Consider the following 19,007-nt stretch of genomic DNA (forward strand, 5'->3'; position numbering starts at 1 on the left):
AAGTATTCCATTCCTATTAAATCTGCGTTGGTAACGTCAATGGGGGCTTTGGCATCACGGTTTTCCCATTTCTCTGTTGCAATCACATTTCTTAAGATGACTGACGTGTCTAATGACCGTGTATGAGTGACTGCCAGATTCACGGCAATGAAGCGACTTGTTGAGAATCCGTTCTCGTAGAGAGAAGCGAACGCGGGTATAAAAAGAACTTTGAGATCCATGAAAAGGGTGAGAGATGGTAGATGCGATGAAGATGGGGTCAGAACAATTTTTACCATGTCCGAGATGGCATTATTAAGATATTACGAGATGTAGATGTATGCATGTACTTTCTTCGTGGCCGCCTCAGCGACCTGGCGCGTCCCAAATCCTGCCCACCCCGTCGTCCAATCGCAGTGGTATCAAAACCCCCAAAACGCCGCGCTAAATCAATCGTGCAAAACCTTCAGAGATCGACCACTGATCACTTCCTGCTAGCCCTGCTCGCCTTCGAGCCCGACCGGCTCAGCATGCCATTACCCGTGCTCTTGAAGCTCTCGCGCGTGTTGACGCGGTCAAGATCGAACGGGTTGCCCTCGTAGCTCATCTTCCTCGTGACCTGGTGCTGCGGCCTGCTCTGCGTGGGGCGGATGGGCGCGAAACCCTCCGCAGCGCGCGGCTCGGACTCGTACGAGTAGTCGAGCGCCTCCTGCTCGGCGGACTCGCGGCGCTCGGCGTCCTTCTTCTGCGCGTCGATCTTCTCGTCCTCCTCGGCGCTCGAGCCCGCGACGGTCGCGGCGTCCTCCTCCGAGTCCGTTGCGGCGGCGGCGTTGGCGGCGTCGGACTGCTGCTGCAGCTTCTGCATGAAGGCCGCGGACTGCGCGGCGTACTTGCAGCTCTCGCGGATCTTGGGGCCGTACTTGTAGAAGAGGAAGGGCATGGGAACGCAGGCGAGGGCGAGGAAGGCAGGGATCGTCGAGGCCCAGTGGATACCGAGGTTCTCGTACATCTGCGTGGTGAAGAGGGGGAAGGCGGCACCGAAGAGGGAACGCAGGACGGAGTTGGCGGCGAGCACGGAGGCGGCGAAAATGGTGTATGCGTCGATGAGGTAGTTCATCATGCCGAGGAAAATGAGCACCATGCCAAAGCCGAAGGGCACGCCGGCCAGAATAGATACAATCCAGTGGATGCGCGGGTAGTTGGTCCAAGCGAACCAGAAGAGGCCGAGGGGAACAGCGACACCGCCGAGCATGATGGGCGGGATGCGGGCCTCGGGCGGTGCGAAGCCCTTGTATTCATCGCTGATCTTGGCGTAGCGCTTGTTGTCCCAGACACTGTAGGCAACGGCGATGATCATACCGACGGCGACACCGACGAAGGCAAGGCCACCGATACCAGGGCTCCAGCCACGGTTCTGCTGGTAGACGATGGGGAATGCGCCGAAAAGCATGTAGAGGGTACCGTAAATGATGGCCATGTAGATGCTGATGAGGAGGACGATCGGCTCACGGAAAAGGAGGATCCAAGGGCGGGAAAGCGAAGTCTTGAAGACCTGGCCGAAAGTGGTGGGGCCCTGGTCGACATCTCCACGACTCTTGTACACCTTGCCGGTGCGCTTGGAAAGCTCAGCAGCGCGCTTGCGGAGGAGGACAGGAGCGTAGGTCTCGGGCAGAAGGAAGCAGCCCATAAGCCACAGAACACCGGTGAAGATGGCCATGACGCCTTCAACCCAGCGCCAACCGACGGTCTCGCCAACGAAGCCACCTACGATGGGACCGAGGACCGGACCCATGAACGGGGCAGCAGCGAACAGAGTCATGGCAAGACCACGCTGCCTTGCCGGGAACATGTCGGCAATGACACCACCCGCGTTGGTGAGAGGCGAGGATCCGAAAGCACCAGCGAAGAACCGGAGAATGATGAGTGTCTGAATGTTCGTTGCGCCGGCAGCACCTGCGTTGAAAGCAGTGAGGACACCGTAGGTGCCAATGTAAAGGACCTGACGGCCAAAAAGCTCAGAAAGAGGTGCCCAGAGGAGAGGACCGATGGCAAAACCGAGCACGAAGAGTGAGATACCGAGGGTGAAGACTTCCTGGCTGCATCCGAATTCTGCAATGACCTCGCGCGCACCGCCGGAGTACGCCGAAGAGACGAAAGCAACCGCGAGGGTGGCAATCGCGACGAGCGCTGTGATGCTCCATTTCTTGAACTCGCTGTAAAGCATGGGGTTTCGAGGGTCGTTCGGGATCCAGTTGACAACGAATGGGTCCTCTTCCGTTCCAGAGCCTTCGTACTTGTAGTTCTCGACTTCGGGCGTTATGCCGGCATGCTTGAAGACTTGCATGAAGTGTGTGAGCTGGCCTGGCTTGCCAGATTCGACATCCTTTTCTGCCATGGCGGCAGACGTTTCGTGTGGTGATGTAGATCAGATAGAGTTGTATGCAATGCTGTTTGTTAAGGTCCTGAGATGGATGATGGGAGCCCACGGGATGTGATAGCAACCCAGGTCGTATGATGCAATGGTGCCAGAGTCCAGTGTCGATCAGAAATTGGCGGGTCGAAGGCGAAGAGAAGGCGAATGGAATACTTATTGCAGTATGCAGAGACGGAAGAGAGTGACTAAGTCCGTAACCCCACCTGCGTGCTGATAATAATAATCGGGCTAGAGTTTTCCATGGCGGCGAGGCGGTCGAATTGTGCTATCGGGCCCGGGTGCTGAGGGCGTAGGGCCGAGGCATGTTGTGGCGATCCAGCGTAGCAACCGAGCCGTTGGCTGCACAAAACGCCCACCACGCAATTATGCACGCGCGAAGTCGGCGAAAACATGAGAAAGTGCCGATGGTGTTCTCTCATTGGCCATCGAAAAGCTTGTCTCCCGCTTAAAGACTTGCCGCATTTCCGCCGGCAGAGCTCTATCCCAGAATGTCGCTGGCCCCGGGCACGACAGGCCAATGCTGCATCGGGGCTGATCTGAGCCGAGCTGGCCCTTTCAAAGCAAGCCTCGCGTCTGCCCTTGTCGGACCTTCCTTCGCTCCAAACCCTACCGCTGTTAACAGGAGTTAAGGCCTCTCGCCCAACCAATTCTTATGCAAGCCACATCATCGTGCTTTTTCGGCCGGAAAGTCTTCAAACTCTGTCGTGCTTACAGAAGCTTGACCCACGTCACCTCCAGCCAAGACATCAAATATCGTCTTTTTTCGACCTGCGACGTTTCATCGCGGTCTAGATGGTGTGAGGAAAGGCCGGGGGGTGGAGCATTCCCCTTCTCCACTGCCCACGCGAGATTGTTGGGTGTCGGCCGTTGCCCTTAACGCCCGCGTTGAAGCGAGGCTCGGGGCCGCCGACTGATGAGCGGTGTCAGTGCGCCGACGCACGCGGCACCGAGTCAGCAGCGCATTATTTCTGATCTCTCCGCCAGATCCAATCTCGTGAACTCGGCCGTGTCGCGATGTCCCTGGGCACAGACTTGCAGCCTTGTGGTAAGGTGCCACCTGCACAACGCCTCGCACGTGGCGTTTGCCTCAAATCGTTAGAGCACGGAGACTGCCTTGCATTGCTTGGCATGGCCTGTGGTATACTTCACACAACATTCGCATTGCTGTTTCTTGTGACCGAAAGTGCGTGAAGTGAGAAGGTGCTGATTATCGCGTCAGCAAGGATGAGGTTGGCACACAGCTTGCTTCCGGGAAGCCTCAGGCAGGCTTGATCCCAGCGTGAAGTAACAAGTCTCGACCCATCTTCGACTTCCCAGCCCAAGGACATCTGGTGAAAGTACGCGCGATGACACGACCGTTCTCTCTTATGTATTCCATCGAGGAGTCTGCTCGGCATTTCCCAATATAGGAAACGAGATGGCCGCTCCGACGACCTTACTGCTACCACTTGGTTTGCATGCCCACACAGTCAGCCCACAGCAATGATGAACGACGATGGTGTGATCAGACATGTCGGAGTCGAGTCCTCGCCTTGGTATTGCGACAAGGTGGTGGCTCAGTCGAAAGGGGCGGAGGCAGCTTTTTGGCGACCTTGCCAATCGCAGAGTGCCGTTCAGCCGCTGCCTGGAAGGATCCGGGCCGCACGGTCCTTCGTAGCTTCTTTCACTATGCGATATACGAATGGGCCAATCGCAGCTCGGCACGGACAGAGAAGTTCGGACTGCTGTGTAGGAACAGTCGTCTACTGTCCCACTCGCCGGACCGTGGACCATTGGTTCGGTGGGGTGAACAAGGGCAGGGCGGCCGCAGTTTTGCGAACTCGCCTCTCACCGTCCTAGATTTAGACTTCGTCTGACATTGATGCTGCGCCGACCTCATCCTTCCACGTCGGTAGGACGACGCGGCCATTGATCGATCAAGGTACAAGTATCTCCTGCGTCTTCCCCGAAAGTCAGTCAGAGCAAGACAATCTCAAGAAAAACAAACTTCCCAGACTTCAGGCGTTTCCGGCTTCGTTTCTGGCTTCACTCAGGCCCTGCCACTCTGCCAGTATCTTTGTTCACTTGCTCTCTACTAGAATTTCTCACCAGGACTTTCCATTCGATTAAGATTCTATTCACGAACCTCCGGCGCCGTCATCACTACCTATCGAGTCCAAGGAAAACAATCTCCTACTAGGTACCGAGCCAACCTCTTTTTCAATGGCTATGGATCCATACGCCAACTGCAACCTCTCGATCCCAAACTATCTCTGCACCCTCGAGACCTGCTGCCTAGCGCAGTCGCCCTTCACCTACCGCGTCTCTTGGGGCGGCAACCTCTTCTTCACCATATTCTTCGGCGTATTCATTATTCCTCAGCTCGGCCTCGGAATTTACTACAAAACATGGGGCTTCATGACCGGCATGATCTGCGGCCTGGTCCTTGAGGTCCTCGGCTACGTCGCGCGCCTCCTGATGCACGACAACCCCTTCAACGGCGACGCCTTCCTCCTGTACCTGTGAGTCTTCGATCGAGAGTTTCCCCCCTCCACATCACTAGAGACTAACATCCCCTCTCTCAGCATCGCCCTAACAATCGCCCCCGTCTTCTTAACCGCCTCCATCTACCTCACCCTCTCGCGCATCATCAACCTCTACAACCCCTCCCTCTCGCGCCTCGCGCCCCGCACCATCGCCCTAACCTTTATGACCTCCGACTTCCTCTCGCTCGTGCTGCAAGCGACCGGCGGCGGGATCGCCGACACAGCCGACACCGAAGACCTCAAAAACACCGGCATCGACATCATGATCGCCGGGCTCGTGCTGCAAGCCGTCTCGCTCGCCGTCTTCCTAGGCGTGTGGGCGGACTTCGCGCTGCGCGTGCGGCGGCGGGGCGCGGCGCAGGAGCAGTACGCCGGCGTGCGGTCGCGCGTCGCGTTCAAAGTCTTCCTCGCGGCGCTGCTGGTCGCGACGGTGGCGATTCTGGCGCGGTCGATCTTCCGCGCGATGGAGCTGTGGGAGGGGTTCGAGGGGGAGCTGTGGAACAACGAGACGGACTTTCTGGTCTTGGACGGCGCGATGGTGGCGCTGGCGGTGCTGTTGCTGAGCGTGCTGCATCCGGGGCCGGCGTTTGGGAGGGCGTGGCATGAGGCTGGGTGGTCGTTGAGGTCGAAGAAGGGTAGGGGGGAGGCTGCGCCGGCGGGGAAGGGCGAGTCGGGGAGTGAGCTTGAGTTGAGGACGGGGTAGGTGTTTCGGATGTTTGGGTTTGCGATGTTAGCGTAGTGGAAGGGATGGCGGTGCCGATGGTTTACCAGAGATGCGTTGACACTCTTTGGTCTGATATACGATTGGGAAGGCTCGAGCGGCAACCGGCACGATAGAGGGTTTGATAATGTTTTCCGTAGACGGTCTATTTACACAACGAGCCTCGAGGTTTGAAGAAGAGAATCCGCAACTGCTTTTTGATTACCTGCGCCGCCCATGACTGTCGAGCAACGCCACAAGAAGAGATGCCGCGAGAGCGCACACGACGAGTGAGTGGAGAAAGCGAGAGGCAGTCCGTGATTACGCGGAAGAATTGAAAAGCAAAAGTAACATTGTTTTGTTGTCCCTCGATGGCGAGGGCTCTTTGGGGAATAGAAAAGAACCAAAAGCCAAGTTCAAAACACAAAAGGCACGATCAATCGAGCCCAGGAAAGCAACAAACACAAAGTCAGAAGCGTGCTCCAGCCGCTATGCATCACGTGAAGAAAGTAGGCAAACCCGAGCCGAAAGGAAAAGCAAGAGAACTCATGAAGCAACGCGTTCAGCCAAAGCTGTTCCATCCTCCCATTTTTCACGTTGGCAGCAGGTTAATCGTCAGACGAGCGATTGCCGTTGGGGACATCGATCCGATATGTCTCGTCCAGTGCAGCGCGCCGTTCCAGTAAGATACTCGGTACCTTTCGCTGGTGACGACGCCATTGTTGATCGCTAGAGTCGTAAGAGAACGCTGCCACTTTCGCATTCCTTATTTTTCCCAGGTTTCCATTCCATTAGCGCCGTTGCAAATTCCGAACCTAGTCGCCTCTGCCATAGAGGGACATATCTATGCCATGCGTTACGCGTTGAACCAAGGGGAAACAGAACACGTGACCAGGCAACGTGGTCATTGCTTTTTGGTGAACGCCCGCTTTTGCCCAAAAGTCCATTGCAAACAGAACGCCAGAGAACGCCCATCCGGCTGAGCGGACCGTTGATGAGTGGTAAACAGAGAAGCATCCACAGTGAAGTTGCAAATTAGGCGACGGGTTGTCGCATTTGAAGAAGAATTCCGTGTCCCATATAACATGCTTCCGAGCAATGTCGTGAACGCGGACACGCTGAGCTTTCGACGGATAGCGAATCGTTCAAAGCATGGCTGTGAATCAATGCAAGCGCAAGTGACAGTGACAAGGTCAAGCCACTGAATCGTACGACGTTCAAGCATCAAGCTGCTTCTTCAAGTCTTCGTCCAGGATGTCCGAGAGCTTCTTGCGGTTGCGCAAGTTGAGTGCACCATTGCGCCAGGCAGCCTGCAAAGACTTGAACGCCGTGCTCTCCGCCTTCGGGCCCTCGGCCTTGATAAAGTCGACGTAGTCCTTCACCACGCGCGTAGGGATCGCGTTGGCGCTGTTGACAGCCTCGCCGTAGTACTTGACCAAGTTCTTCTGGCCTTCGAACGAAACACGCTCCTTAGCATCGGCGTCGGCGTAGTATTTGAACTCGCTGTACATGCGATTATTGAAGTTGCGGATAAGGAAGTGAGACCAGAACTGGTACAAGACCTTCAAGTCGTAGGGGCAGGTACCAGTAGCTGCGTGGCTACGCTGCTCGAAAGCCTTAAGGCGAAGGTGGACGTACGGCTCCGGGGTCAAATCCGAGGGAAGAGTGCCAACCGGGTGCTCGGTGTCCTTAATCCAGAAGACTGTAGGGCCGGCAGCACGCTCAGGGGAGCTTGCAGCAGAAGGGCTGGTGCCGCGAGACTGCAAGGGCGATGCAGCTCCATTGACGACGACCTCGCCATTGTTGGCCGCTCTCTGCCTGGCCATCTCGCCCGCAATGCTCTGCTGGTCGATCGAGCCATTTGAGAAAGTCCGCGATGCAGCATTGTGGTAAGGCACACGACGGCTGCTCAACCTCACGCAGACAGTTAGCTGCTCGAGCTTGTGCTCAGGGAAAACGTCAGGCTCGGCGTCCGCATTGTTGTTGCTCAAGAAAGCGTTGTGCACGTTGTTATCGAAGGCAGGTGCCTTGTGAGCACGACCGCGCACCTCCTCGCCATAGATGCTATCGGTGTTCTGAGAGAAGAATGCGCCGCGAGCAGCGCCATTCATCATGGCGTGGGCATTATCGCGACGGTCACCGGGATGAGGCATGCTCATCGGGTGGATGAGACCGCCATGAGGGTTGAAGTTCATCTGGCCATAAATGGCAGGAAGGCGCTGTTCAGGAACATCCAGCTGCTTGGGTCCTTCGTGACGAGCAGCAGCGAAACGCTCATCCATGGGCAGGATGAACTGCTGGTAATCCTGGCTCTTGCGCACACGCTCTTTGCCATCCTCACCAATGCGAATCTGCACAGCCTCGGACTGCAAGCAGACCTGCCTGAGAAGTTCACGATCCTGAGTCAAAGACTTGACACGGTTGAAGCTGGCGATAACCTCCAGGTAGACGAAACCCTGAGAATCCATATTCTTGCGCAGGAACATATCCTTGAGCAGGTTGTCAATGGAGAAGTAATATTCGACCTGCGCGGTGACGACGCTGAAGAGGTAGTTCGGGTCCATCATTGGGTTGTAGGGCATGGCGGACATAGGGTAGCCGTTGTAGTCGAACATGCCCTGACCGTAGCCATGCATGGGGGCAGGATAGGGCGGGTACCTGTTGTAGGAGTTCTCCACAGGGAACGACTGTGCACGAGAGTTGCCACGCCAGCCCGCGCGACCAGGGCCAGAGAAGCTGCCTTGGTGGTTTCCGCGAGGAGCCTGGAACGAAGGCGACTGCGGCACGCCGAAGGGAGAGGCTCCAGTGAAGTCGGGTCCTGGGTTGCTGTTGGCGAACGCGTGAGGTCCGTGGTGGCCGTTGACAAACTCGCGAGAACCGCCTCTGCCACGGCCGCCACGCTTAGCGCCACGTCCACTGCCGTTCCAGTTGCCTTCACGAGTAGGCGCCTTCTCAAGAGGTGTGGGACGCGCCGCCTGGCCGTCGCGGTTCTGCGATGCACCTTCGCCCTCGTCGGCCTTGGGGCCTCTAGGGATAGGCTCAGGAATAGTCTCGCCGTCCTGTCCATCCGCGACGTTTGCCTCCGCCTTCGGCTTGTTGCTGCGCTGAGGAACAGGCTTGGCATCGACGTTAGAGGTGTCCTTGCTCTGCTGAGCAGCGGCCTTTGTTGTGCTGCGCGTCTGAGAAGAAACGCTGGCGTTGCGCTGAGGCTTGACAGGAGCGTCTTCAGCAGTCTCTGTGCGCCCATTGCGGGCCTCCTCTCCCGACTGCGCAGTATTGCGAGATGCAACGCCATTAGCGGAGCCTCTGAAGTTACCGCGGCCGCGAACGGCAGCACCACCACGACCACGTCCCTCACTGTTCCCAGGTGCACTGCGAGTGCTCCGTTCGCGCATGCTAGGCGTCTCCCAGAGAATGTTTGGTACGACTGGCACAGGCTTCCACTCGGGCTTCTTGCGGCTCTTGCCGCTAGATCCGCCCTCCTCGTTCTTCTCTTCACTGTCCTTCTCAGGAGCTGGCTTGCGCTCCTTGGGCTCCTGCACAGTTGCCGTGTCAGGGGTGGGCCACGAGATCTCATCCTTGACGGGCGGCGGCGCGGAAACGTTCGACCTCTCATCACGAGTGGCTGGTCTAGAGTAACCTGGGACGTTGACATCGGCGCGCTGCGGGCCATTTGATGGCTTGGCGCCTTGACGGGAAGCAAGGCGTTGCTCCTCAGAGCGCTTGCCTTGCGATGTGTTCGGTCTCTTTGCCTCACCATTGCTGGCCTCGGACGACGATTGGGTGGAGTTGTTCTTCTTCTTCGACTCAGTGCGCGGACGCTGGTTTTCCTTCTGGGCCGTGGCTGGCGAAGCGACTTCGGCTGGCTTGGGAGCGCTCTGCTGGACTGTGGCCAACTTGGCCTTGTTCTCTTGAGCGCGCTTAGTCCATGGGTTCACGGTGGGAGCCACAGCCTCGGTGAGCACGACCGGCTTGGGCGGCGGTGCGGGTGCCTCCTCAGTCTTCTCGGCCTTGCTCTTTCTGCCCTTGTCAGAAGTCTCACGCTTCTGAGAGCCGCTCTGACGCTCGGCGCGCTCAGCGCGCGCAGTGATCCATGATCCGGACGTGGATGCCTCAGTCGTTTGCTGCGTCTCTGATACTTGGGACTTGGCGTCCCAGCTGGTCTGAGAGGAGCCGTTGTTCGCGGACGATGCGTCGTCGTTCGAGGTGGCCGAAGCGGCGAGATCTGGCGACGACACGCCTGAGCTTTGCTGGGCCTTCTCTTCGGCTTTGGCGCGCTCGACGACGCTCTTCAGCTCAGAAGGCTTATTCCTGTCGTGTGACTCCTCATTCGACTGGGTCTGCTTGTTGTCAGACGCGGTGAAGTCCATGTCGTCCGCCCAGTTGCTGGAGGATCCGTTCTCGAGGTCCGACATGAGGCCGGTGGCAGGCGTCGCTGCGCCTGATGTAACCTTGCTCGAAGGTGCTTGCGAGGTTGCTGTGGAAGCACGGCCCTTCGCTGCCTGTGCATAAGAAAAGCCGCCCGGGCTTGAAACCCCAGGGCCGGCCATTGTAAAAATTTTGAGCGATACCGCTGGCACTGGAAGTGCGATACCTGTGAAGTGCCCGATCCGCCGCTGCTTGTCCGCGCTGCCTGTGGCTACCACAACCTGCACGCAAAAAGTAGAAAAATGTTTACTTTGAGGTCGGCAGATGCGCCTAGCTCCTTTCTCTTTTCCCGGAGAGGTCACCGGAGCCCTCCCCGATGTTGATGCTCGTCGTGTGTTCGCGGTTGTGCGTATGATGCGGTTTCGTGGTGAGGTGGGTGGTTGTGCGTGGAGCGCGCGACTTCGCTCGGGCTCGAAATTCGATGCGGCTCAGTGCGACGCGAATCGCGCGGTGAAGGGAGATGTGGTTGCAACGACGCGCGCGAGATGGCGGCGGGAGAGAGTCTGGGCCTGGCTACGTCTGCAACGGCGATTGCTGTCAGCGAAAGCGGTGCAGGCGAAGCGGTGCTGGGCGGAAGAAGAATCGGTATGGACAAGGAGGACGCGGGGCGGAAGAATGCGTGTGGTGAGGGAGAGTGTTGGTGTCGCGGCGGCGAGCCGGCGAGGAAGCGTACCTGGGCAACAGATGCGGTCGTGCCTTCCCAACTTTACTGCCAACGTCTGGAAGCCCAAGGCAGGGTGTCCGAATGCGGCAGGAGGCCTCCGCGCGAATATACGGCGGGGAGCTGAGGTGGTGCTGGGCGGCGACGCTGCACGGAGACACGACGGCTGCCGACGGCGATATTCGACAGGTGCGTGGTGTGGTGGGTGGGCGGGCGAAGGTGAGGTATGCGCAGCGTCGTGGTGGTGTGTGCCCGCGATTAAACCACAGCCCGGCGTGCGGTGCCTGTGCGAGTTTTTTGAGACCGTGCTCCTCTCTGCCGCGGCGAAACAAGAGAAAGTCAGCCGTCACTCCGTCGCGCAGTGGGGCTTCTTCCCCGAGCGCGAGTGCGAATCTGCCCGATTTCCCGCGACCTGGCAACGGCCCCAGGTGTGCGTCGTTCGCAGTTAATTAATGCGCGCGAGCCGGCGCCGCCTGGTGATCATTCGCTACGGCGGGCGTGTGGGCAAGCCGTTTGATGAGCAAGCAGGCACAGCAAAGCCCAGCAAAGCCCAGCAGAGCCCGTCACAGCACGCATTTGAAGCGGAGCTTAGGCGGAAGCCCAGCCCTGCTACCGGATGGTTTCTCGCTGCTCGTCCCACCTCTCTACTGCTGCATGTCGACGGAAAAGGCTCGATCCGCCCGCCGTCCAAAAATTCAGTCGGCTTAGCTGAAAGACCAAGGCGAGGTCCACGGCGAGCTCCAGCAGTGGAGGATCCGGCCGGCCAAGCTTGTGCGAGCCACCCGCTCCTCACTGCCTTCCATTCGACCCGAGGTGCGCTTCTCTGCGGGCACTCGCCAAGCGCTGTGTGTACGTAGGTGGAGGGTACAGATGAGTGCATTCAATAATTATCCACCTTTCACCCGGTCACGTCCCGTCGCGCTTCAAGAATTCACGAGACCCACGTGAGCACGCGACATCATCCTGCATGAACTCTGTCGTGGGCAGCGCAAGCACTACCGATGCGAGAATGAACTATGGATGACTGTGAAGAAAGGCCATCAATGCCCGTTTGAAATACTCTTCTATCATGCATTTCTGATCTCTCTTTCTCTCTCTCAACGCTCGATCGGAACCCTGTCAGCCCTATCGGCCATGCGGATGGACGTTCCCTCTCTACCCGGGCCGGAATGGCAACGGAATTGCGCACGTGCTGAGTTGCATACTCGTCTAAATCCGTTGCTTTGAATCCGTTCCTAACCCTTCCGAGTATGCCAGGATGATTCGTTGCGACCAATCCAACAATGCTAGTCTACAAAGTCGGTTGCTGCCCTTCAAAATCGAGCAGCGCCGCTGTCCAGCCAGGTTGCGGCTTCACTCACACCCACAAGTAGCCACGGCATTTCTGCGCACCGCAATTGCAAGGCCGCTTGTCTGCATTATTCGGATCTTTCACAGCTTCCTGCCGCTTCCGGAGCACGTCCTCTTCCTCCTCCTCGTCTTTGTCCATGTAGTCAAATGTCAGTTCCGTGCCAGCCGGAATGTCCGTGTAGGCAAAGAATGCCAAGTTATAGACCCATGTGTCGTACTTGTTCTCACTCACGGTGTATTGGCGACAATTCGGCTCGCATGAGTGGTTGATGAATCGCGTGGCATTGCCCATATACTGGCCGTCGACGACATAGTATGTGTCTTCTGTGGGCGCTGAGTCGTCGCCCACGAACTTGTCCAAGCTGTACAGGTAGCTTCCCTTATCGACGTCGGCTTTCGCCTCGCGTCGTGAAGTTTCTTCGTTCGTAAGAACTTCGCCCAGGTAGACGTCGATGAATTCTCCGGTGACCAAGTCCTCGTTGCAATACACTCCCCAACCGCGGTTCGCCGTCTTGAAGATCGTGAGATCAACATGCCGACCTTTCTGCACGACCCGAGTCTTGCACACCTTGCCGCAATTGCAATTGATGTTACACTCGTAGATAGGGTGCCGTTGCTCGCGATAGAACGACTGCAGCACAGGCGGGCGGCCCCCGCTCGGCATCAAGTAGGGAAATCGTTTTGGCAGTCCAGTGAGATCAACCATGTCCCCGGAGTCTTTTTCCTCGAGGTACTGTGCGTATCGCAGTGGGTCCTTCATCAGCTGGGTCTCGTCCACTGCAGCGTACTCAAGGCAGTCGCAGAGCCTCGTATACTCGCAACCGCAATAGTGTGCCATGTTGGGCTTGCAGGGTTCATCGCAGCCGACGTAAGTCTCTGGATCCGAAGCGCTCACGCCTTCTCGAAGCACGAATTTGTCGATGAAGTCGAAGTCCAGTGAGGGTGTGGTCGTGTCGACTTCATTTCGTAGGAATACACCCTTCACATGCCGGAGCTTCTCCATGAAAGCGTTGCGAATTGCCCGCTCTGCCGCGATAATCGGCCCAGGTGTTGCGGCAGCATGATCCAGCATTTCTCGGGTTGGCAGAGTTGCCGTGTTAATCGTCACGACATTTGCAGTTTTAGACTGTTGATGTTAGCAATTTTCAATTTCCTGGGCGAAGAAACGAAATCACTCACCTTCTTCGCATACACCCTGCCCTCCTTCTTCTGCAAGATGCCATTGTAGACGGTGACGCTCCGCCAGTCTTGCTCATCTGCATCGGATGTGACAACATCGTTACTCGACAGTGAAGACGAACGGCTGACGCCGAGGTGTGACGGGAGTGGTGTGAGCAATCCTGTGTTTGAAGAGAGAAGGCCAGCAGTTGACGCGTTGTCACGTGACAGGCCAGCTGATCCAGACGCCTTGCGTTTTAAAGGCCTTGCTTCAGCCGTGAGAAATTCATTACGCGTGATCGTGGATCCAGGCGCGGGCAAACCCTCGGTATAGGCTTGCACAAAGTGAAGAGCTGATATGAGCTCCTCCAAAGGGTGCCATGAGGCGATCGTGCGAGGTGGGACTAACGGCTCCTTATTCGTAGTCCAGCGCACTAGAAATTGAGCTTTCTATCCTAGACTGTTAGCAAAGGATATGCAAAAGCCTGGATACAACTAACGTTGTCTACTTCTCGATGGCAGATTATCTTCGAGATATTCTGAGCCGGTACCCTATGGGTGGCCCGTGCACGCGTTCTCTCGGGCGGTAAGGGGTGGTTTCCAGTGGAGTTTGCTTTCGAGACGCGATGAGTAGACATCGCGCGAGGCCCGTATAGGGCATACGTAGAGACGCTACGGATTATCGAGAATTTCGGTAGCGTGTATAGAGGCGCTCGAGGTAGTTGGTAACAGAGAGCTTAGAGCGCGTCGGTAGTGAAGAAGTCCCTATAGAGCGCTAAGCCTAATCTTGCTCAACTTGGCTAACATATATATGACACGTGATGCGTCTTAATAAGGTCTTGTGATCAACCTTCAAAACCTGCTTCCACTAGATACTAGTAAGACTTACTATTTCTCGAAGCATCAGGCTATAAATGTTCGAAGGCAGGCCTATTGACTGCGTATAGTTTGTTCGATGTCTTCTGTCGTGGTCAAGGGCCTTATGATGGTCCGAGCGTTCGACGTCGGCTTTTAGATTAAGCTTATCGCTCTAAACGCCGCCTAAATTTTTGGACCAGCAACGTCAAGACCTGCGAAGACTGTATTCTCCGATCGCAAAGCACAACGAACCACTGGTATGGCATCCGAAGCACAGCAGGGCTCAAGCCCATTCATCAAACAGCTCGCGTCGAGCAGTAAGTCCCCGCAGGTCATGCGCCCAGCGCTGTAAGTGTCTGACACCTTTGGTAGATCGAACGACTCGCGACCGCGCCCTCTCTGCCCTCCGGACATACCTCAAGCGCAATGCGCCTCTCTCAGAATCCGAATGCCTCAAGCTATGGAAGGGTCTATACTATACGATGTGGATGTCCGACAAGCCGCGCAATCAGCAGCAACTAGCCCGAGACCTCGCTGCGCTGCTCCATGTTCTTGCGACACGAGAAAACTTCCTCACTTTCTTGGATGGCTTCTGGAAGACGATGTCGCGTGAATGGAGTGGTATTGATGCGCTACGGATGGACAAATTTCTGTACCTTGTGCGCTGCTACGTCCAGGAGGGCTTTCAGTACGTGAGACGGGCGGGTTGGGATGCGGAGCTTGTGGAGGCATACACGGGCATCATGGGCGCGACACCCTTTGAGGCACGGGACGTCAGAATTCCGAACGGGCTGAGATACCACGTGATTGATCTGTACGTGGATGAGCTGGACAAGGCGGACGAGGACAGTTCTGCGCCTGTGGAAAGCTTGATTGCGCCAATGAAGAAGATTGGCAAGGAGAGTCCGAACAAGACCACCAGAAAGCGCGCGACCGAGGCGCTTGACGATGCGAGACTGGATAACTGGAAGCAAAGGAGGGAGATTGCCGATCAAAGCGAAGGGGAGGACGAGGAGGAAGAAGATGGCGAATTTGGCGGCTTTGACGATTGATTCGTTCGTCGGGAGAATTTTCTTACTACCCTACGTCTCTTATTTCTGGACCGCTCCCCCAACCACTTCGGCATCTCAAAGCACCTCTCATATAGTGCTTGCGTCGCCAAATTGCCAATTTGTGCCGCGGGCCTGACTCCAGCGCCAGAGCATCGTCAAGAAGCTCAAGTTCTTCCTCGGACGGGAGGGCTAGCTGCAGACACACGGCAGTGTCGTCTTGCATTATCCGCCCTTCGTCGTACCCATGGCTTTCGAGCTGCCCGTCCGAATCAGTACGAACGAGGAGGATAAGGTACATGTACGCAGAATATGCATGCAGAATGTGCCAGGAATATCAGAATAGTAATACCGCCATTGCCACAATGTCCAACTGCATAGCCATGTACTCTCCTTCAGTCATCGTTTTCGCGTCTTAAAGCGTCTTCGGGGTATCATTTCTTGAAGCAATCACTTGAGGTCTTCAAACAGCCATCCTCGAGCAATGTCTACCGCCTCACTTCCGCCACCTACTCCTCTCGTGAGATCAGCTTCAATTCCATTGCCTGGCTTGCGCGCCTGCATCCGCATCTCTCGCGGCAACGTTGTCGCGCGCGTTCTGCTTGAGCGTATCGGATTGTGTCTGGGAGCGTTGCGCATCGAGCTGCTTGCCAAGCTTGCCCTTGGCAGCACCACCTTGCGATGCCTTGGCGCGTTCCTGGAAGAGAGAGCATTGTCAGCTCTTCATTTGTACCTATGATCGTGACCCAGAGTGTATTGGTCGTGGTCTTTATGTTGTCGCTTGTTGTAGCCCGTGCGCCTCAGATCCAGGCTGTCGCAACCATCTTCCTAGGCTCCAGCCTGCTCTTCTTGGGCTCCATAGAGTGTCGGTATGTACGCACCTCGGCGGCTTTCGCGGCGGCTTCTCTTGGTGAAGACTCGTTGGGTGCTTGCGAGCTCGACCCTAACGTCCGGCCTCCCGAAGGCGCCGATGTCTTGTTGCTTGTGCCAGTTTGCTTGGGCCGAGCCGCTGGTGTTGAGCCGACTGTGCGACCCTCACCGCTGAAGTTCTTGTCTGACGGTTTGCCGCAGCAATTGCCCATGACTGACTGACGTGTGATCCTTAGAGATATTGGATATGTCGAGAACAAAAAGTATGTAACGTAAGTCAGGCAGGGTCCTTGAGCCCAAGTGGTGGTGAGTGACGTCGAAAGCCTCTCCACATGATCGGCGGCGCAAGCTGCAGCTCGTGCCTGTGCCTCGGTGAAAGGCTGGCCGAATGAAGCTTAGGCCCGCTGACGGGCACCAACAAACGGACTTTCTGAATGTAAACACATCCTCACTTTGCCAAATTTTCTGCTCTGCATCAGCATTTTTCGCGCGGTACAGTTGTACCTCAGCGCAATGGTGAAAAAGAAAAAGGAGGCTGCCGCGCCACACGCAGCCTCCGGCCTCGTAATATGCAGGAACAAGTAAGCATGTGCCGTGTTTTTCTTTACATGGTTCATACCTCCTCTCTCCTCTCCCTCTCCTTTCTCTTTTGCAGTTACAAACAAATCTAACAATGCGAAAGACACTGGCGGTACATCGCCGCCTTCACTGGCCCATGGGTGCGGTTCTCGCCCGAGATCTTAGCCTCGCTCGCTCATCAGAACTACACCATGCCCGCGCCGCGATTGATCGATCCCGCAGTGTTTTATGACGTAGTCAAGATCCGCAGAGCCGTTGACGAAGCTTCCATGGACTCAGTGCGCGCAAACAATGGTGTCGCACACCCAGACGGACGTGGGGATATCTTGTTGAGCAAGGAGCGCGTAGGCAAAGTTCGCCAGAAAGCCGTGCATTCGCTTGCGAAGGCATTTGAGCTGGATGAAGTAGCAGCAAGCGTGGCAACGATGCAAGCTACGAGCACAATGGAGGACGTCGCAAGCCACGTTCTGAAGCGGGATGCGCATAATTTGGGTGCGTAGCTGCCGCACAACGTCGAGTAGAGAGGAGCCACACTCTCTTTCGGCGCAGAACGCAGGGTTTGGGTTGAACGACGTTACTAACTGGCTCATAGACGCCAAGTATGTCCACTTCTTCCTCGAGAAGGTTCCCTCGCGCGCGATGGCACACTTCACCCCATTGGACCCGTTGAACGAAATTCTGTCTGCTTTGCCAGTCGAGCTGCAAGCACCGCCTCTAAGGACTAGAGCGTTGGCTCGTACATTCAAGCGACAGTGGGAGGGCGCGGTGCTGGATCTGACGCAGGCTTTGGGGATTGTCGAGGATACGAAGAGGTCGCACAAGCCGGATCAGCAGCAGCTCGAACTTGCGAGCAAGATGCGAGAGGAGCGGGAAGCCTGGAACACGGGATCTAAGGATTGGAGGTCGGTGCCGCAGCTGAAAGATGAGGAACAGCCAAGCAGTCTGGAAGCGCAGCTTTTGTTCGACAGGGCGGAAGCGTACCTGGCGCTTGCGTGCCAGAGCGTGCCCGCGGCTTTGGAAGGGCTGAAAGAATACCAGGCTTTCCAAGGAGACGACGAAGTCGATGATGCGCACCATGCGCAGGCGCAGGCTGTCAGGCTGGAGGCCAGGAAGAAAGTCAAGGCATACGCCAGACGGGCTTTAAAGGACTATTTGGCATTCCTGTCGAACTTCGATTACACGCCAGGCTTGTCCATTGATATCACGAACGAGATCATGCGCCGCATATACGACCTTGCAAACGGCAACAAGACGCAGACCCCTCTCCCGAAGGATAGATTTGTCGAAGTGAATAGCAGCGCAGACGAATTAAGCCAGAGCGGTAGAGCCAGTGGCAATGATAGGAACAATTCTGCACTGGTAAAACACCAACACCCCAAACAGGACCCCCCTGAGCTTGGCGAAAATGGCTCGCCGAAGTTTTCAGCCCCAAAAATATATCCCTCAAACGCCCTTTTCGCCGAGAAACCTCTTCCAGACCTACCTCGCTTCCCTGCAAGAGATACCACTACTGGAGAGAAATCTGACCACGAAGCTCTCGGCTTCTACGAAGCCGTCACTTATCATCCGCTTCTCAATGAAGCCCTACACTCCCTCCTCCTCGCCCACGCTTTGTTGCAAACCAGCCCGACTGAACATCTTCGACACGCCCACAACGTTGCCCGTCTCGCTCGCATCGCGGATGGCTACCCTATCTTTCAGCCCGCCCGCAGTCCCGCCCGCTCCGACTGGACCGAGATTCTCCGTCGCGCGAACAATTGGATCGGCCTTGGGACGCCCTGGCAAGAGCTCTGCACACCAGAGCCTTTGCCAGAGACTGCGGGTGGCTGGGTAGAGAGACCATCTTCGACCTGGTCTTCGAACGAGCTTTTCCCGTCAGCTGCTCGTTCTTCAGCGCCGGACGTCAATGAGACATCGAAGCAGAAGCGTGAACGCATCAAGCAGGAGAGCATTGCTGACGCTTTGTCCGACGACCGGGTCGTGGATGACGAGAGTTACTATCGTGCCGTGCGCGCGCGCGAGCGCCGCGCATTCGAAGACGAGGAAGGTCTCTCCGGGCCTTTGAAGGACAAGACAGACTGTGATGGACGCCAGGCGCGCAATGACATTGTTGACGACTATCTCATTAGCACTGAGAGGGCTGAGGCGATTGCGCGCTGGATTAGAGAAGCACCGCTGTCGGTTGGGGACAAGAAGAAGAGACCCGCTAGGAAGAAGAGGCCGGCTGGAAATGGTGCTGACGAAGTTGCCGATCGGGTCCAAGGACTCACTATCAATGAGCGGATGGGTGGTGGAAATGCTCAGTTGAAAGCGTGAGCGTGCACATGTGGCTCGTTGAATACTGGCCACTAATGATACCAACATAGAACGGAATGCAAAACTTGGACATGCACATGCATAGTCCGCCTCAATTGGG

At 56.6% G+C, this 19,007-nt stretch overlaps 7 protein-coding genes across 7 annotated transcripts; 3 read left to right on the top strand and 4 right to left on the bottom strand.

Annotated features, from left to right (window-relative positions):
* Nucleotides 1-463: 463 nt before the first annotated feature.
* Nucleotides 464-2,374, bottom strand: WHR41_05866 (uncharacterized protein; the record flags this gene model as incomplete). Its single annotated transcript, XM_069374471.1, has 1 exon — nucleotides 464-2,374. One exon carries the CDS (start codon nucleotides 2,372-2,374, stop codon nucleotides 464-466), a length of 1,911 nt encoding a protein of 636 aa, XP_069228328.1.
* Nucleotides 2,375-4,039: 1,665 nt separating this feature from the next.
* WHR41_05867 (uncharacterized protein) lies at nucleotides 4,040-5,641 on the top strand (the record flags this gene model as incomplete). Its single annotated transcript, XM_069374472.1, has 2 exons — nucleotides 4,040-4,914; nucleotides 4,978-5,641. The coding sequence occupies exons 1-2, from the start codon at nucleotides 4,616-4,618 to the stop codon at nucleotides 5,639-5,641; spliced, it is 963 nt and encodes a 320-aa protein (XP_069228327.1). The 5' UTR covers nucleotides 4,040-4,615.
* Nucleotides 5,642-6,855: 1,214 nt separating this feature from the next.
* Nucleotides 6,856-10,188, bottom strand: WHR41_05868 (uncharacterized protein; the record flags this gene model as incomplete). The annotated part of the gene is made up of 1 exon (XM_069374473.1): nucleotides 6,856-10,188. One exon carries the CDS (start codon nucleotides 10,186-10,188, stop codon nucleotides 6,856-6,858), a length of 3,333 nt encoding a protein of 1,110 aa, XP_069228360.1.
* A 1,576-nt stretch (nucleotides 10,189-11,764) lies between these two features.
* On the bottom strand, nucleotides 11,765-13,933 carry WHR41_05869 (uncharacterized protein). The gene is made up of 3 exons (XM_069374474.1): nucleotides 13,736-13,933; nucleotides 13,257-13,685; nucleotides 11,765-13,203 (listed from the first exon to the last, which is right to left on the bottom strand). The coding sequence occupies exons 1-3, from the start codon at nucleotides 13,871-13,873 to the stop codon at nucleotides 12,085-12,087; spliced, it is 1,686 nt and encodes a 561-aa protein (XP_069228359.1). The 5' UTR covers nucleotides 13,874-13,933; the 3' UTR covers nucleotides 11,765-12,084.
* Nucleotides 13,934-14,270: 337 nt separating this feature from the next.
* Nucleotides 14,271-15,585, top strand: WHR41_05870 (uncharacterized protein). Its single transcript, XM_069374475.1, has 2 exons — nucleotides 14,271-14,410; nucleotides 14,466-15,585. The coding sequence occupies exons 1-2, from the start codon at nucleotides 14,353-14,355 to the stop codon at nucleotides 15,143-15,145; spliced, it is 738 nt and encodes a 245-aa protein (XP_069228365.1). The 5' UTR covers nucleotides 14,271-14,352; the 3' UTR covers nucleotides 15,146-15,585.
* Nucleotides 15,125-16,287, bottom strand: WHR41_05871 (uncharacterized protein). The gene is made up of 2 exons (XM_069374476.1): nucleotides 16,024-16,287; nucleotides 15,125-15,839 (listed from the first exon to the last, which is right to left on the bottom strand). Exons 1-2 carry the CDS (start codon nucleotides 16,222-16,224, stop codon nucleotides 15,675-15,677), a joined length of 366 nt encoding a protein of 121 aa, XP_069228366.1. The 5' UTR covers nucleotides 16,225-16,287; the 3' UTR covers nucleotides 15,125-15,674.
* Nucleotides 16,288-16,469: 182 nt separating this feature from the next.
* On the top strand, nucleotides 16,470-18,907 carry WHR41_05872 (uncharacterized protein; the record flags this gene model as incomplete). Its single annotated transcript, XM_069374477.1, has 3 exons — nucleotides 16,470-16,593; nucleotides 16,695-17,083; nucleotides 17,184-18,907. Exons 1-3 carry the CDS (start codon nucleotides 16,526-16,528, stop codon nucleotides 18,905-18,907), a joined length of 2,181 nt encoding a protein of 726 aa, XP_069228367.1. The 5' UTR covers nucleotides 16,470-16,525.
* Nucleotides 18,908-19,007: the final 100 nt, after the last annotated feature.

Source organism: Cladosporium halotolerans (assembly GCF_011745625.1).
Source record: "Cladosporium halotolerans strain TM138-S3 chromosome Unknown Sca20, whole genome shotgun sequence".
Lineage (NCBI taxonomy): Eukaryota > Fungi > Ascomycota > Dothideomycetes > Cladosporiales > Cladosporiaceae > Cladosporium > Cladosporium halotolerans.

What these genes read in the sequence shown, in the direction of transcription:
- WHR41_05869 (XM_069374474.1), bottom strand. Translation starts at nt 13,873, where the DNA reads ATGTCTACTCATCGCGTCTCGAAAGCAAACTCCACTGGAAACCACCCC. An exon ending in GCCATCGAGAAGTAGACAAC is followed by an intron (nt 13,686 to 13,735) that starts GTTAGTTGTATC and finishes AGTCTAGGATAG; the next exon opens with AAAGCTCAATTTCTAGTGCG. An exon ending in GCAGGGTGTATGCGAAGAAG is followed by an intron (nt 13,204 to 13,256) that starts GTGAGTGATTTC and finishes TAACATCAACAG; the next exon opens with TCTAAAACTGCAAATGTCGT.
- WHR41_05870 (XM_069374475.1), top strand. Translation starts at nt 14,353, where the DNA reads ATGGCATCCGAAGCACAGCAGGGCTCAAGCCCATTCATCAAACAGCTC. An exon ending in CAAACAGCTCGCGTCGAGCA is followed by an intron (nt 14,411 to 14,465) that starts GTAAGTCCCCGC and finishes CACCTTTGGTAG; the next exon opens with ATCGAACGACTCGCGACCGC.
- WHR41_05871 (XM_069374476.1), bottom strand. Translation starts at nt 16,224, where the DNA reads ATGGGCAATTGCTGCGGCAAACCGTCAGACAAGAACTTCAGCGGTGAG. An exon ending in CCGCCGCGAAAGCCGCCGAG is followed by an intron (nt 15,840 to 16,023) that starts GTGCGTACATAC and finishes TCTCTCTTCCAG; the next exon opens with GAACGCGCCAAGGCATCGCA.